Source organism: Crocuta crocuta, unplaced genomic scaffold, assembly GCF_008692635.1.
Source record: "Crocuta crocuta isolate KB4526 unplaced genomic scaffold, BGI_CrCroc_1.0 scaffold177, whole genome shotgun sequence".
NCBI lineage: Eukaryota > Metazoa > Chordata > Mammalia > Carnivora > Hyaenidae > Crocuta > Crocuta crocuta.
Genome location: NW_027531880.1, coordinates 5,286,113 through 5,303,740, shown reverse-complemented (window position 1 = coordinate 5,303,740; position 17,628 = coordinate 5,286,113). Strand labels below are relative to the sequence as shown.

The 17,628-nt window shown below is 36.7% G+C and overlaps 1 protein-coding gene across 1 annotated transcript in view; it reads left to right on the top strand.

Annotated features, from left to right (window-relative positions):
* Positions 1–17,628, top strand: part of IDO2 (indoleamine 2,3-dioxygenase 2) — a 66,199-nt gene that overhangs the window by 7,544 nt on the left and 41,027 nt on the right. Inside the window, exon 2 of the mRNA XM_077773094.1 lies at positions 15,302–15,397. Within this exon, the coding sequence (XP_077629220.1) occupies positions 15,302–15,397 (96 nt within the window). The remainder of the gene's footprint in view (positions 1–15,301; positions 15,398–17,628) is intronic.

The following is a 17,628-nucleotide window of genomic DNA, read 5'->3' as shown; positions in this document are numbered from 1 at the left end:
TTGATGGACACTTAGGCTCTTTCCATGTTTTAGCTATTGTGGAGAGTGCTGCTATGAACATTGGGGTACATGTGCTCCTATGCATCAGCACTCCTGTATCCCTTGGGTAAATTCCTAGCAGTGCTATTGCTGGGTCATAGGGGAGTTCTGTTGTTAGTTTCCTGAGGAATCTCCACACTGTTTTCCAGAGGGGCTGCACCAGTTTGAATTCCCATAATAATCTTCTAATGTTAAACTATACTAACAGCAATGCTCAAAATTGATTAGTCTTGTAACATACTATTGAATTCAATTTGACAATATTTTCTTTAAGGATTATCCTTTTTTATTCATAAATAAGAGTAGTATCATTCTTTCAAGGGCTGCTCCTGAGATTATATTATCTTCATAAGATGAATTAGACGCTGTCTCATTTTTAATTTTTTTTTAATGTTTTATTTATTTCTAGGAGAGAGAGAGAGACAGCGTGAGCAGGGGAGGGTCAGAGAGAGAGGGAGTCACAGACTGAAACAGGCTCCAGGCTCTGAGCTGGCAGTCAGGACAGAGCCTGACGCGGGGCCCGAACCCACAAACCATGAGATCATGACCTAAGCGAAAGTCGGATGCTTAACCGACTAAGTCACCAAGGTGCCCCAAGATGCTGTCTCATTTTTAATATGCTCTGGTACAGAAAATATATTACAATTCTTGAGCCTAAAGAAATTTTAGGTAGTAAGTTTTTGAAAAAAATTTCCGTTTTTTCTATGCCTATTGTTTTATTTGTTTCCTACTTCTACATTTAAAAATTGCTCTTTCAGTTTTCCAAACAGGGACTGAATTCAGATTTTCAAATGTATTCGCAAAATATATTTATGCCATTCTCCTATATTCATTAAGAGTTGAGTTTTTGAAGTTACATATTAACTTGAAGATGTTTGTACAAAAAATATAATAGTAGTTATTACTATTTAGTAAATGTCCACTTGGTACAAGGCCTGTACTGACCTTAACTACATTTTTCTCACCTGAGCCTCACAGTAATCTTCACTATTCACAAATGATTCATTTGAGAATGAGTGGATTCAGCTTTATGTCTCTGAAACGTATCTCCTAGCTATCCACTCTACGACAATCCACCATCATTTCCCCCTGGGTTGTGCCTTCTACCCTGTCTCATTTCCACGTTTGCCCAGCTATCCAACTCTCTGTAGAGCAGTCAAAATGACTCTTTGAAACAAAAATCCAAGCACATCACTCTCCTCTTTAAAACTCTCTCACTGTCCTTTAGAACAAAACCAAATATTTTAATGTAGCTTATGAGGCCCCTCATGCTGCCCATCTATCTCTTCAAAGCCACCTGGTCTTTCTTTCCCCTCACTTCACTTTACTGCAATATCAGGTGAGTTTTTTCCACTGAAATTTAAATCTTTTATTTCACTAAAGACCATCTGTTTTAAACTCTAATCTCTGATAGGTTAAATTCTAATTTTTATGATAATATTGTCACTTAAATTTGTTGACATTTTCCTGGTTTATTTCTAATCAGACTTTTATTTTTAAACTTTCTGTGTTATTTTCTTAACCAGAAGTTTCAATGAACCAAAGTGCTAATCTAACAAAGATTTTATCATTTCTATAAAGTAGTTTATTTTAAAAGCCTATTCTATTTCATATTATAAAAGTGTTAAGAAAAATTATCCATAATATAGGAAAAGGATAGCTCTGTGTTCATTTAATACAATTCTGGAGCTCGAACAGTCTCACCTTAGTATTATGTAATCATCCAGGGAATGTCTCTTTGTTTGCTATGCTACATACTATTGATTATGGCCCAATCTGTGAAGTTACATATTAACTTGAAGATGTTTGTATAAAAAAAAAAACCTTTGAATTCTGGTGAGTAGAAGATATAACCTTAAAGTTATTATTGTACTGCCCTGTAGGACATTAACTGGATTATGGTTATTATTAAACCATGTAGTAATTGGATTTCATGTCCTTTTTTAAAAAAAAAAACCTCTATAAATACCTAGTTTAACAAGTGTTTTTGAACCAACTTTGCCATCTTGCTGATTTTCTTATTAATGAGCCAAATATATTTTGGACATACATTCTATATTTGTATGAGTAAATTTTTAACCTTTTGAAAATTATACTCTGAAAGATGTGAAAGTCTAGCAAAAGAATAACATAAAATAGGAAATGGGTCTTCACAAAGGAAAAAAGGCCAAAAATTTAATCATTTTGCCCCCCACTTCTGGATCATCTAATTATTAGAAGAAGAGAAAGAAACACAAGCAAAGTTTCTTTCAAATTTCTACCCAGTTGCACCCATCTTCCATCCTCCTCTACCTGCTATTCTCCATGTGTTTACTCTGAGGAGGTATTAAGTACACTGAACTCTGAGTCAGAAGAGGTTTGACACAGCCGCTGACCAGATGTGTGACCTCAGGAAATTGGAAACTCATCCAACATCTCTGGGCTCTATTTCAAGATGGAAATGGAATACTATGTTCTAACTCATAACATGTACAACACAAATGTAGATGGGGTCAAGATATAAGCATCAACAGTTAAACTAGAAAGATCCTAAAGGAAATATTCTTGGGATGGGAAGAACTTTCAAAGCATAATGTAAAGCCCAATGGCATGAATGAAAATATTGGTTCATTTGACTATCCTTTTGTGAATGGCTATTTCACATGAGTACACGAAATGTAATGATGAAACCATATGGAAAGATACTCAAACTCATTAATAATCATGATATTTTAAATGTATACAATTGTTTGATAGCATATACAATCTCTGGAAAACCACACAAGAAATTTGCATGGGGTGTCGTTGTTAGATAGGAGGATGAGAATTAGGGAAATTTTACTTTCTATCTTATAAATTTTGTGCTTTTTGATTGTTTTGCCATAAACATTGATGGTATTATTTTTAATCATCATTTGTATATTTCCTGGGAAGTTATTTTAATAAGTTCATTAAGTATTAAAACAATTATAGAATTTTAATGCAATAATATAATACACTTCTTATGTTAAAAGCAAAACAAAACAAAAAAAGTTTGGTAATGCTCAGTGTTCCTAAAATCATAAATAAGCTGGGACTGCAATTATATATCACATACTATGATTACAATTATGAATTCATGTTATTTTTCTGTGAGAAAATCAAGAGGTAATTTTGAACTCTTTCATTGGCAGAATCTTTAATCAAACCAATTCACTTTTAGAAATTTGTCCTAATAAAAGAAAACATACACAAATAATGTATATGGGTGACTGTTTCAGATTTGTTAATAGTGAAAAATGAAAAACAGTTTGTAACATCTATTAATAGAATACTGGAATATCATACAGGATTGATTGATTGATTTCAGTTTGAAACCATAGTTTATTTTTAATGTACCTAGAAATCCAATAATTATATATTTTTAAGCAGAAAAGAACCCTCCTTTAGTTGTCCCTATAGCATTGTTAGCACAAGAGAAAAAAAACTTCTGGTTTAGAAACGATACTGAGTTTCCATGAAAATGAATGTACTTCATATTTATGGAACTTAAAAATACAGGACACATTTTCAGAAGACCAATTTTACTTTTACTCATTTATGGTAATATTTGCAATGTTAGAATGGACTCATGTAATATATAATTAAGTAAATAATATAAGGAATCCAAAAGAAACTGGTCTTCTTGAGTTATTCACTGCACACTTTAGAAACCTTGAGAAAGAACACACATTAACAACAAGAAAATACTGGCAAGCTCAAATGCAAGTTTATATGCTGAGTATTTGTAAAAGGTTTAAAATCATACAGCTTCTCTCACTTCTATAACAGATGCATTTCTATCTGCTTGTGTACAGCAAAGAATGACCACCTGAATCAAGTCACTTATGATTTCAGAAATGTGCTATTGCAGAAATGTATTCCATGAAATTTTCTTCACTGCTCCTACCACTGATTTTTCAAATAAGAAAAGTACAGAGGGTCTCATCCCTTGAAACTGTCTTTAAACACCAGCGCTGTAAATTCAAAGATAGGTAGAAACCTAGCCATTCCTGGGGAAGCACCTGGACTTACTCTTAATCAATGTAAGAGTTGAATGTATGAAAGAAAATCTATCATTTCTTTATCCTTGGAAGAGAGAGAGGAGAAAAAAGAGACGGGGGCATTTGCAAGCTGAATAGGAGTACAGTGACTCTTAATACCATCCACCTCACAATGAAGAACCATGGATCTCATCAATTTTATAGTTCATATTGGACCGAGAAGTTTAGTTCCCCTCTATGTATATCGATGAATGCAAACCTCATGCCCTCCAAAATATGAAGATGAATAATGTAAAATAAACTCGAACTGCAACAGGTATTTCCTAATTAGAGGCTTAAACACCAAAGGGAATCCCTCTTCCAACATTTTTTGATATGGTAAGATTTCACTGAAGTGGAAACCTAACACAAATATGAAATCTCGTGGCCAAGTATGAAACTTCAGCTGCTATGAGTATTACCTCACATAATCCCTGTATGTGTTACATATTAAATTAAACCCAGAATTACATATGCTTGCACAGTTATGCTGGGAACGATGATAGTAGTCATGGTGCCAAGTGAAAAAGGACTATCTTTAGCCTTAAAAGGGTAAGGGAGTGACGAAATGAAAACAAATAGAAAGCACACAAAGAGATGGATTTTTTCTGACCAGGAAAGGTCATTCTCAACATAGAAATATAAAAAGAAAAGTATTCCCTTATTTCTCCTGTGTGGAAATAATGTGAAACTTTTTTCTTTAATGTATCAGACAAGAACACAGCTTACAGTTCTATACCTCTCCCTACTTACACTTTCCAAACTGGGCTGGGTCTTATAAATTATTTTAGCATAGTATAATATACATAATATAATATATCGTAACATGTTGTATTGTTTGTATTTGTGTTTTTATGTTGAATTTCCTGTTTCTTCTCCCCTCTATAATTAATTTAACACCAATCCCTTTCTTCAAGTCACAGAACCTGATTTTCACTACCATTTGGTGAGAAATTAAGTTCATATAAAACAAATTCCCTCAAAACCCAGACTTTCTCCTTCTATCACTCCAAAGTCAGATGCTCCTTTTGGGCTCTTAGTCCCCTTCTTCCCTTCCTCTGTGACATTTTGCCTGCACTTACTCCTGTCTGTCCTTTATCTTCAATCTCTAGCTCTTGGAGTATGAGACTAAAGTGCTCGAGGTTCTCATCTGAAAACTGAGATAGCTCTCAGACCCAAATGCCCCCTTGCTAATGCCCTGTGGCTCTCCTAAGAACAGAAATTTATGCTTTTGGTCTCTCTGTTCTCACTTCCTCAATGCGCTAAATCTCAAACCCTGCTTCCTTGACTCTGACATAAATCCCTATGCCCTATATATATATAAGACCAATATATATGAGTAACTACTTAATTTCTGTCAAGGAGGACAATCTTTAACTTTCTTATTTGCTTGTTTGCTCATTTGCTTGCTTGTTTGTTTGTTTACATCCATGTTAGTTAACATATAGTGTAATAATGATTTCAGGAGTAAATTCCAGTGATTCATTTTCTATCTGTAACACCCAATGCTCATCTCAACAAGTGTCTTCCTTAATACCTCTTACCCATTTATCCCATCCGTCTATCCACAACCCCTCCAGCAACTCTCTGTATTTAGGAATCTCTTATGTTTTGTCCCCTTCCTTGTTTTTATATTAATTCTGCTTCCCTTCCCTTGTGTTCATCTGTTTTGCATCTTAAAGTCCTCATCTAAGTGAAGTCATATATATAATATTTGTCTTTCTCAGACTAATTTGGTTTAGCCTAATATACTCTAGTTCATCCACATAGTTGCAAATGCATTCTTTTTGATTGCTGAGTAATACTCCATTGTATGTGTATGTATGTGTATGTATATACCACTTCTTTATCTATTCAACTGTCAATGGACATTTGGGCTCATTCCATACTTTGACTGTTGTCAATAGCGCTCCTATAAACATTGGGGTGCATGTGCCCCTTAGAAACAGCACACCTGTATCCTTGGATAAATACCTAGTAGTGCAATTGCTGGGTCACAGGGTAGTTCTATTTTTAATTTTTTGAGGAATCTCTATACTGTTTTCCAGAGTGGCTGAACCACTTTGCATTCCCACCAACAGTGCAAAAAGGTTTCCCTTTCTCTGTATCCTTGCCAACATCTGTTGTTGCCTGAGTTGTAAATTTTGGCCATCCTGACTGGTGTGAGGTATCTTATTGTGGTTTTAATTTGTATTTCCCTGATGATGAGTGATGTTGAGCATCTTTTCATGTGTCCGTCAGCCATCTGCATGTCTTCTTCATAGAAGTCTCTTTTCATGTCTTTTGCCCATTTCTTCACTGGATTATTTATTTTTTGGGTGTTGAGTTTGATAAGTTCTTTGTAGATTTTGGATACTAACCCTTTATCTGATATGTCGTTTGCAAATATCTTCTGCCATTCCATCAGTTGCCTTTTAGTTTTGCTGATTGTTTCCTTTGCTGTTTATTTTGATGTGGTCATAATAGTTCCTTTTTGCTTTTGATTCCCTTGCCTCTGGAGATGTGATGAGTAAGAAGTTTCTGTGGCCAAGGTCAAAGAAATTTTTGCCTGCTTCATCTTCTAGGATTTTGATGGCTTGCTGTCTTACATTTAGGTCTTTTATCCATTTTGAGTTTATTTTTATGGATGGTTTAAGAAAGTGGTCCAGGTTCATTTTTCTACATGTCACTGTCCAGTTTCCCCAGCACTACTTGCTGAAAAGACTATCTTTATTCCATTGAATATTCTTTTCTACTTTGTTAGAGATGAGTTGGCCATACATTTGTGGGTCCATTATGGTGCTGGGAATCACACTGGCCTCACGGGATGACAGTCACAGCTCCTGCCAGGAGAAACGAAAACTGGTATCTCCTTCTGCTCCTACTGGCTCATGTTGGAAATGTGGCTGCTGGTATTGACCAGGCCTCACAATATTCCAGCTCAGACCTATATTCCCCACACAGATTGCTCATAAGGAAAAGCATATTCCTGTCTTTTCAAAAGAGGCTTCAGATGAAAACATTGAGGATGAAAACATTGAGCTCTTCCTATGGGCCTTGCAGATCCAAGACTTACATAATAAAGGGGGCTATGAACAGGAGTTACAATGGAGTCTGGCCCTGAGACAAAGAGCCTAATTTAGAGTTAAGGACAGATATCCACCCCCACCCACTTGTTTCTGCTTGGAGCATTTTCTGGCCCTGAATATGCTGATTGCTCCCTGTGAAGGAACCTATTGAGGAACTTCTTTTGTGATTATGGGAGCAGAGGTGTTTCCTGAAAGACCTGTTTTTCTTGATACTTCCACCTTAAACAAACAAGCTATTGACCCCTGCCGACAAAAGAAGTAACTTCACCATTTTTATGCTAAAAACTTTGTCTTGTATGCTAAAGATACCTTCCTTCCCCATAGGATAAGCATCTAAATCCCCTACCTCAATCACTATTGATAAAGGTTATGTTGGGGCGCCTGGGTGGCTTAGTTGGTTAAGCGTCCGACTTTCGCTTAGGTCATGATCTCGCGGTTCGTGGGTTCGAGCCCCTTGTAGGGCTCTGTGCTGACTGCCAGCTCAGAGCCTGGAGCCTATTTCAGAGTCTGTGTCTCCCTCTCTCTCTTATTCTCCCCTGCTCACGCTGTCTCTCTCTCTCTCTCCTAGAAATAAATTAAAAAAAAAAAAAAGGTTATGCATGAGTCTTCTACAAATCTATGTTCCGGGAAATTCATACATATCAAAGAAGATTGTCATCAGAAATCATTGTCTAAGGCAAATGCCACCTCTGTGCCATCCCCCAAACACTTAATTATAAAATAAAGTTGAGCCCCAGTCAGAGCAGAGATGTCTGCCTGGTGACCAGAAAGAATCTCGGGCCTCTCTCATCCCTCCCTCGCCGACACCGTCCATCCTTTAAGGACCCCTAGACCCCGGCCGGAGCAGGCCTCCGACATTTTGGGGTTCTTTATTCTGTTCCATTGATCTGCGTATCTGTTTTTGTGCCAGTAACATACTGTCTTGATGATTACAGCTTTATAATACATCTTGAAGTCCAGGATTGTGATGCCTCCAGCTTTGGTTTTCTTTATCAGGATTTCTTTGGCTATTCAGGTTCTTTTGTGGTTTCATACAATTTTAAGATTCTTTGTTCAAGCTCCGTGAAGAATGCTAGTGTTGTTTTGATAGGAATTGCATTGAATATGTAGATTTCTCTGGATAATATCGAGATTTTAACAATATTTGTTCTTCCAATCCAGGAGCATGGAATATTTTTCCATTTTTTTGTGTCTTCTTCAGTTTCTTTCACAAGCTTTCTATAGTTTTTAGTGTATAGATTTTTCACCTATTTGGTTAGGTTTATTCCTAGGTATTTTATGGTTTTTGGTGCAATTATAAATGGGGATTGATTCCTTGATTTCTCTTTCTGTTGGTTCATTATTAGTGTATAGGAATGCAACAGATTTCTGTGCAGTGATTTATATCCTGCAACTTTGCTGAATTCATGGATCAGTTCTAGCAGGAGTGTGTGTGTGTGTGTGTGTGTGTGTGTGTGTGTGTGTGTAATCTTTTGGGTTTTCCATATATAGTATCATGTCCTCTGTGAAGAGTGAAAGTCTTACCTCCTCCTGGCCAATTTGGATGCCTTTTATTTATTGTTGTAGTCTGATTGCTGACGCTAAGGCTTCCAATCCTATGGTGAATAGCAGTGGTGAGAGTGGACATCTCTGTCTTGTTCTTGACTTAGAGGGAGAGCTCTCAGTTTTTCCCCATTGAAGATGATATTAGTGGTGAGTCTTTCATATATGATTTTTATGATCTTGAGGTATGATCCTTCTATCCTTACTTTCTTGAGGGTTTTTGTCAAGAAAGGATGCTGTATTTTGTCAAAGGCTTTCTGAATGTCTATTGAGAGGGTCTTGTGGTTCTTATCTTTTCCTTTATTGATGTGACGTATCACACTGATTGTTTTGTGGATATTGAATCAACCCTGCATCCCAGGTATAAATCCCACTTGGTCATGGTGAATAATTCTTTTAATATATTCTTTTAATATATTGTTTGACCCAATTGGCTAATATCTTGTTGAGGATTTTTGCATCAATGTTCATCAGGAAAATTGGTCTGTAGTTCTCCTACAATTGGACTTTGTCTGGTTTTGAAATCAAGGTAATGCTACTTCATAGAATGAGTTTGGAAATTTTCCTTCCATTTCTATTTTTTAGAACAGCTTCAAAAGAATAGGTATTAACTCTTCTTTAAATATTTGGTAGAATTCTCCTGGAAAGCCATCAGCCCTGGACTCCTATTTTTTGGGAGATTTTTTTTTTATTATTAATTTTATTTGTTTACTGGTTATGGATCTGTTCATATTTTCTATTTCTTTTTGTTTCAGTTTTGGTAGTTTAGATATTTCTAGGAATTTGTCCATTTCTTCCAGATTGCCCACTTTATTGGCATATAGTTGCTCATAATATTCTCTTATTATTGTTTGCATTTCTGCAGTTTTGGTTGTGATCTCTCCTCTTTTATTCTTGTTTTTATTTATTTAGGTCTTTTCCTTGTTTCTTTTTGATCAAACTGACTAGGGGTTTATCCATTTTTTTAATTATTTCCAAGAACCAGCTCTTGGTTTCATTTATCTGTTCTACTGTTTTTGTTTGTTTGTTTTTGGTTTCAATAGCATTGAGTTCTGCTCTAATCTTTATTATTTCCTGTCTTCTGCTGGGTTGGGGTTTTATTTGCTTTACTTTTTCCAGCTCTTTAAGGTGTAAGGTAAGGTTGTGTATCTAAAACCTTTATTCTGTCTGTAGGAAGGTCTAGATTGCTATATACTTCCCTCTTATGACCATCTTGGCTGAGTCTCAGAGATTTTTGAGGGTTGTGGTGTTATTATTTTCACTGGCATTGATGTACTTTTTAATTTCCTCTTTAACTTTGTGGTTAGCCCATTCATTCTTCAATAGGATGTTCTTTAGTCTCCAAGTACTTGTTATCTTCCCAAATTTTTTCTTGTGGTTGATTTCGAGTTTCATAGCATTGTGGTCTGAAAATATACGCGTATGATCTTGATCTCTTTATACTTGTGAAGGGCTGATTTGTGTCACAGTATGTGATCTGTTCTGGAGAATGTTCCATGTGCACTCAAGAAGAATGTGTATTCTGTTGCTTTAGGATGAAATATTCTGAATATATCTGTTAAGTCCATCTAGCCCAGTGTGTTATTGAAAGATATTGTTTCCTTGTTGATTTTCTGTTTAGATGGTCTGTCCATTGCTATTAAGTGAAGTGTTGAGGACCTCTACTATTATGGTATTATCATCTATGAGTTTCTGTATGTTTGTGATTAATTAATTTATATATTTGCGTGCTTTCACATTTGGAGCATAAATGTTTACAATTGTTAGATCTTCTTGGTGAATAGGCCCCTTTAATTGTTATATAATACCCTTCTTCATCTCTTGTTACAGTCTTTAAAATCTAGATTCTCTGATATAAATATAGCCACTCGGCTTTCTTTTGGCGACAATTAACATGTTAAATGGTTCTCCATCCCCTTATTTTCAAGCTGAAGGTGTTTTTAGGTCTAAAGTGGGTCTCTTGTAAAGAGCACATAAATGAATCTTATTTTCTTATCCATTCTGTTACTTTATGTTTTTTGATTAGAGCATTTAGTCCATTGACATTTGGAATGAGTACTGAAAAATGTGAATGTTGCCATTGTGTTGCTTATAGAGTTGGAGTTTCTGTGTTGTCCTCTAGTCCTTTCTAGTCTTTGTTGCTTTTGGTCTTTTTTTTTTTGGTTTTCATCTTTTTTCCCCTTAGAAAGTCCCCCTTAAGATTTCTTGCAGGGCTGGTTTGGTGGTCACAAACTCCTTTAATTTTTGTTTGCGTGGGAAACTTTTATCTCTCCTTCTATTTTGAATGACACCCTTGTTGGATAAAGAATTCTTGACTGCATATTTTCTGATTCAGCACATTGATTATATCCTGCCACTCTCTTCTGGCCTGCCATGTTTACATGGACAGATTTGCTGTGAACCTGATCTGTCTTCCTTTGTAGGTTAAGGACTTTTTTTTCCCTTGCTGCTTTCTTGATTCTTTCTTTGCCTAAGTATTTTGTGAATTTGACTATGATATGCCTTGTTGATGGTTGGTCTTTGTTGAATCTAATGGGAGTTCTCTATGCTCCCTGGATTTTGATGTCTGTGTCTTTCTCTAGGTTAGGAAAGTTTTCCACTAGGACTTGCTCACATAAACATTCTACCCCCTTTTCTCTCTCTTCATCTTTTAGGACCCCTATTATTCTGATATTATTATCAGAATTTTTAATAAGTCTCTAATTCTTATGTATTTTTTTTTGCCTTAGTCTCCGTCTTTTATTCTGCTTCATTTTTCTACATAAGTTTGTCTTTTATATCATTTATTTGCTGCTCTGCTTCATCCATCCTCGCTGTTATGGTATCATTCGAGAGGGCATCTCAGTTATAGCATTTTTTATTTCATCCTTACTAGATTTTACTTCTTTTATCTCTGCAGAAAGGGATTCTGTGCTTTTTCAACCACAGCTGGTATTCTTATTATCATGATTCTAAATTCTGGTTTAGACATCTTGCTTGTATCTGTGTTGATTAAGTCTCCAGCAGTCATTTCTTCCTGTTCTTTCTTTTGGGGCGAATTCCTTCATTTCATCATTTTGAAGGAAGAAAAGGAAATAATAAAATTAAAAAATTAAAACAACACCAAAAAATCAAATAAAGGATGCTAGATCCTAGGTGTGTTTTGGTCTGGATATTGAAAGAAGCTTGACAGAATAGAGAAAAAAGGTAAAGAAAAGAAAAGGAAAAGGAAAAGGAAAGATTTTTTTAAATGAACACAACAAAATAGAATAAAATGAAATGATGAGAGTGAAATAGAATTTTAAAAATTTACAAAAAATAAAAAATATGGTAGAAAAAAATAAAAGAAAAATCTTTTTTATAAACATGAAAAATAAAAATATTTTTGTCTCTTTCTGTTTCAAGAATAAGAAAAGAAAAAGAAAAAATTGACTAGATGGACCAGTGAACAGAATGAAATATGATTGAAATTACATCCAGTTTCCCCTAGAAGTCAAACTATGAAACACTTTTAAATTAAGCAGGCGGAAAGACTGTGGTGTTCCTCAATTGTGTGGTTGGCCAGTTTGACAGGGTTTGGTGTAGTCTCTAGTCTCACTAATGACACTCTCAGTTTACTGGGGTGGACTGTTGTGGCATGTGTAGGTGTCTATGTACATGCACAGAAGGGGATAAAATGGCATTAGCCAGCTATCCCATATCTAGTTTCAGAATTCTTTGCTCTCTCTGCCAGGCAATCAAGCACCCCTCCTTTTCTCCTGCTTCAGTCCACTCCCTGCTTCTATGCTATCCTCAACTTACCAGGCGGCACCTCTCTCCCAAATTTTATCTCAAATCCCTCATTCTGAGGGTCCTACAGCTTTGACCGACTCAGACCCTCTGGGGAAGGGTCTTGAGGAGCAATAGTTGGTGCCGGGCTGCCCCCTGGAATGTTTGTGTGACAGTGATGCTATGTGCTCAGAAACTGCGGCTGGGCGCCAGCCTGCTCCAGAAAATGTTGACATGGTCATGTAGCAGTAGCATTTCAAGGATTATGATAAATCACAACACACATCTGACACCAGACTTCACCTTTCCAACATCAGTGAATGTGTTTTCTAGGTCCTCTAGAACCTTTGCCTTTGGTGAAGCTGCACAGTCTCTACCAAACATCCTCTCAGCATGGGAACCACCTCTTCTTGTGGGGCCCAAGAACTCCTCAGACCTTGTTCTCTGCTCCTGGGGCTTCACACTTCCCACCAGAGCTCCTCCAGATATTAGGCTGTGGAGTTTCAAACCTGGTGTTCCCCCTGTTTATACTCTTAATGGAATTTAAACCCTCTCATTTCTCTTTTCTCCCTTTTTTGTTCAGTCCCTTGCAGCTGTTTCCACTCTTCCTCTTTCTCTCCAGCTGCTTTTGGGGAGAGGGGTGCCTTTACTGTACTCTCCCCACCGTCTCCATCCTCTCCACAAGCAAAAACAGCTCTCTACCCTCTGCAGCTTGTCTCTCCCCAAGTTCATCTCTCTACACTCTGTACACACCTGCTGAGGTCTTTGGTTCAAGTTGTGCAGATTGTTGTGTTAATTCTCAAATCAACTTTTTTAGGTGTGCAACATGGTTTGGTATTGGTCTAGTTATATTTCAGGGACTGGAGAGGCAATAATCCTTCCAGGCTACTCTGCCATCTTGGCCCTTCTTCTTGGTTTTTCTTTAACTTTCCAGTGATACATTTGACCTTCTGATGTTGCCCTTCTTTTTATTTAAATTTTAATGTGTATTTATTTTTGAGAGAGAGAGATACTTACAAAGGTGAGCAAGAGAGGGAGAGTGAGAGGGAGACACAGAATCTGAAGCAGGCTCCAGGCTCTGAGCTGTCAGCACAGAGCCCAATGTGGGCTTGAACTCATGAAATGTGAGATCATGACCTTAGCTGAAGTCAGACACTTAATGGACTGAGCCACCAAGGTGCCCTTGGATAATTCCCTTCTTATCTGAAATCTAATGTCTTGACTTCTGTAGGGGGATTCCCTTCTGAATTGTTGAACGTCTTGTTGATCTGTATTGCTGGATTTAGATCCTCTTTCTGGCTTGTCAAATTCCTCAGTGTGCTGATCTCGGTCTTATCCTTTCACTTTGTGACTTCTCCCAAATGACTTTATTTATATACTCTTGTGGTTTGAAGTACATGTGAAGTACATGTGAACTACATAACTGTAGTTATGCCTCCCAGCTATGTATTTCTAATGAGTTTTTCCTGAACTTCAGACTGTAAATGCACCTGCCCAATATCTGGCTATATCTTGACATTCCACAGACATTTTAGGCTGTATATATCAAAAACTAAATTCACTATTTTTATGCACTCACCTTGACATCCCCTTGCATTTTTGTTTCAAATTGTGTTCCCGTCAATTCATTCAGTTACCTATTTCATAAACGTGCCTATCATCTTTATGACCTCTCCTTTTTAATCCAGAAACACAACATTCAGTTGTACAGTTTATACACTGAAAAAGGAGGCCCAGCCCAGACCATAGGGATAGACCAGGAGATGGCAAACTTTTTCTGTAATGGGCCGAATAGTAAGTACTTTGAGTTTTGCTTACTGTATCTTTTTTCTGTCGCAACTACCCGACTCTGCTGCTGTATTGTGAAAGCACCCTAGGCAACATATAAACACATGAATGTGGCTGTATTCCAATAAAAGTTTACTTACAGTAATAGGTACAATGTGCCATGTCCTGGGATGGAGTTAGGATTGCTGAAATTCAGCCTATATTTTACTTGGTAACCCATGGGTCCAACACAAGCAATGATGATAGAAGTCATCATGCCTTTAGCCTCCACCTCTAAATTTGATCACCTCATCATTTTAACTTTACTTTCCAAATATTTCTTGAATGCTTGCCTTTTACTTTTTAAATTCATTGTCATTAACTAAATTTAGTCCTCAAGTAGTGTTTCAAAGCCTTCCTAATCTGACTTTATATCTTCAAATCTTATAAATAAAAGTATCTGTCTAAAATTCAAATCAAATCATTCCACCCACAACATAAAAAGAAAATTCTTATGTACTTTGTTAAAAGCACATATGATATGATTTTTCTATTCTCATCTGCCATCACCTTTTCTTTTGAGCCTTATATTCCAGTAACACTGAATCATCTGTAGTTCCAAGGAGTTATCTCTATCCACTATCTCTTCTCTTTTACTGACTTCTAATTTCAAATTGTCACATACCAAAGTCACTTTCAGACTCTAATACTGGCCTCAATTCTCATATTTCTACAAATACTTCCCTTTAATATGCCACAACCACTGACAGAATTAACAACTTCATCTTCTTTACAAGTTATTAAACGTATACAGACATCAGTAACTGAACACATTACATTGCATTGGGATATACCTGACTACATTTTTTTTCTGCCTTACTAGACCATATGCTCCTTATTCCCAAGGATTGTATTTCAGTCATCTGTGTGTTTGCAGTGCTTAGCATGAGTCCCAGAATGCAGTGAATTGTCAGTATTTGTTCAACTGAACTGACCTGAATTCTACTTTGATACTGAAATCTGAAATCAGGTAGTTACTACCCTGATTATGCTTCCCAGAGAGTCAAAAATACTGAGATGTTTCTATTTTGAATGCAGAAAGAACTTCCAGATCATTATAGGCCTTGGATGGAAATTGCTAACAAACTCCCTCACTTGATTGAGAGTCACCAGCTTCAAGCTCAAGTAAACAAGGTATATCTTATTTTTTTATTCTCTAAATTCTTCTCACCTTCTTATTTTCATCCCCACACTTTTTTCTCAGCACTGTGAAAGTGGGTCAAAGGACCCAGGGACACCAAATGTTGCCATTGAGATTCCTAACAAAGGTATCTCACCTTTCCTAAAGAGTGGAATGACTACTTCTTCATATGACACATATATTTCCCTAAAATTTCCAGAGTCTGCACAAAACAATTTCTGGAACATATTAAGCCCTCAACAAATATTTGCTTAAAGAAGGAAGGCTGTCTGGTCAGGAATTGTAGGCAAGCTGATGGATACGTTCTAGCTGGAGAAGGATGAGCATAGAAATTCTCAGTGTCCTCATTGCATGTCACATGGTCAGTGATCCTCTGCCTTAATTTTACCATCTGTGTCTTATAGAATATTTTAATGAAGAGAATTTCTGAGTTTTAAAGTCAGGATTGGTAGGTCTGCAGAAATAATTGATAAGAGGAGCAATATTTTCTAAGAATGAATAAGAAACAGTGAAACTTCTTGGTTCAGGGAGTACTGACATTACCCCACAGTAATAATAAAAAGATGTAACAAGTAGAATGTAGACTTTGATTTGGAAACACCTGAGTTTGAATCTTGGTTTTATCACTTAGTAGCTATGTAACTTGTAAACAGATTACTTCACCCATGTAATTCAGCTTCCTTATTTATAAAAGTGGACTAATTCTGGTCTCATAGAATTCTTGTAGGAACTACGTGGCTTTGAAATAATGCTCTGTATTTCCTGCCATTTTTCAGTGCTCAATATATATTTATATTTCCATCTAGTCTCCTCTCCATCATCTTTAATCCCATCTGTTTGGAATACCATGTGGTTTCAGAGATACAAGAAAGGTTTTCCATTCCCCCAAAGTCTCCATCACTGACTTAAACATATTTAGTATCTATTAATACTAATGCATTTAAATACTTCCTAGATGTTTGTTAAGTGCAGGCACAAGACTGGAAATCCTATAAGAGATGCAAGAGACTGTCTTCGACATTTATGAAGATGGCAAAAGAAAGTACCAAAGATGGAATAAAACTTTTAAAAATGTATCATATCAAGCAAGTTCTATCAGAGTCTGTGGTATGCACGCCAAGCATTCAACCAAAGCAAATGGGAGGCCTCTGTAGTCTCCCTCTCCCGTGTCAGAGTAACAGAGCATAGAAGCAAGGTGGAGTCTGGGATAGCATGTAAAAGGACAGGTTGAGGTTCAATTTGTGAACTACATAATTCTCTGCACCAGGCTTTCCTCAGGCTCTATTTGATTAAACTGTCATGAGTGAAATAAAGGACTCATTGAATTGGTGCTCTTCATATGTTAAATATCAATGAAAAAAAGCCAGGAGTGTCCAGCTAACTTCTGGCCACTAAATACATGGGAGATGGGGAAACAGCTTAGCACAGCAGTGAAAATAATCCCCCAACACTTCTACTGGGTTGAATAGTGTTTCACCAGAAATAGTTACCATTTGGAACCTGTGACTGTAACCGTATTTGGAAATAGGGTCTCTGCAGATATAATCAAGGTAAATGAGGTCATAGGGTGCACTCTAATCCAATATGACTGCTGTCTTTATAAGAAGAGTGAAATATGGCCACAGACACACAGACATCTGGGGAAGAACACCATGTGACAAGAGAGGCAGAGATAGAAATGATGTACCTATAAGTTAAAGTGTCAAGAGTTGCTGGTAATCACCAGAAGCTGAGAAGGAAACATGGAACAGATCATGCCCCAGAAATTCCAGGGGAACCAACCTTACAAACACCTTATTTTGAGATTTCCATTGTCCAGAACTGTGAGTTCTATAGTTTTAAGCTTCTGAGTTTGTGTTCATTAGTTGAGGTGGCCCTAGGAAACTATTACAACATCCTTGGCCAGTCTCCACATTTCTGATTACTTAAAAACATCTAACTACATGAAACCACTTTTAAGACTTCACTGGGGCACTTGGTTGCTCAGTTGGTAAAGCATGCAACTCTTGATCTTGGGTTTGTAGGTTTTAGCCCCACAATGGGTGTAGAGATTACTTTTAAATTTAAAAAAAAATCTTAAAAGGACTTCACCAGCACAGGCTGATACTGAATCAATTGGAACTCAGTCATGAAAAGTAATCATTAAGGTTCCAGGACCATACACGGAGCTACAGACGAAAACATGTTCTCTTGAGTCCTTTACTTTGCGTAGGCAAGACAATAC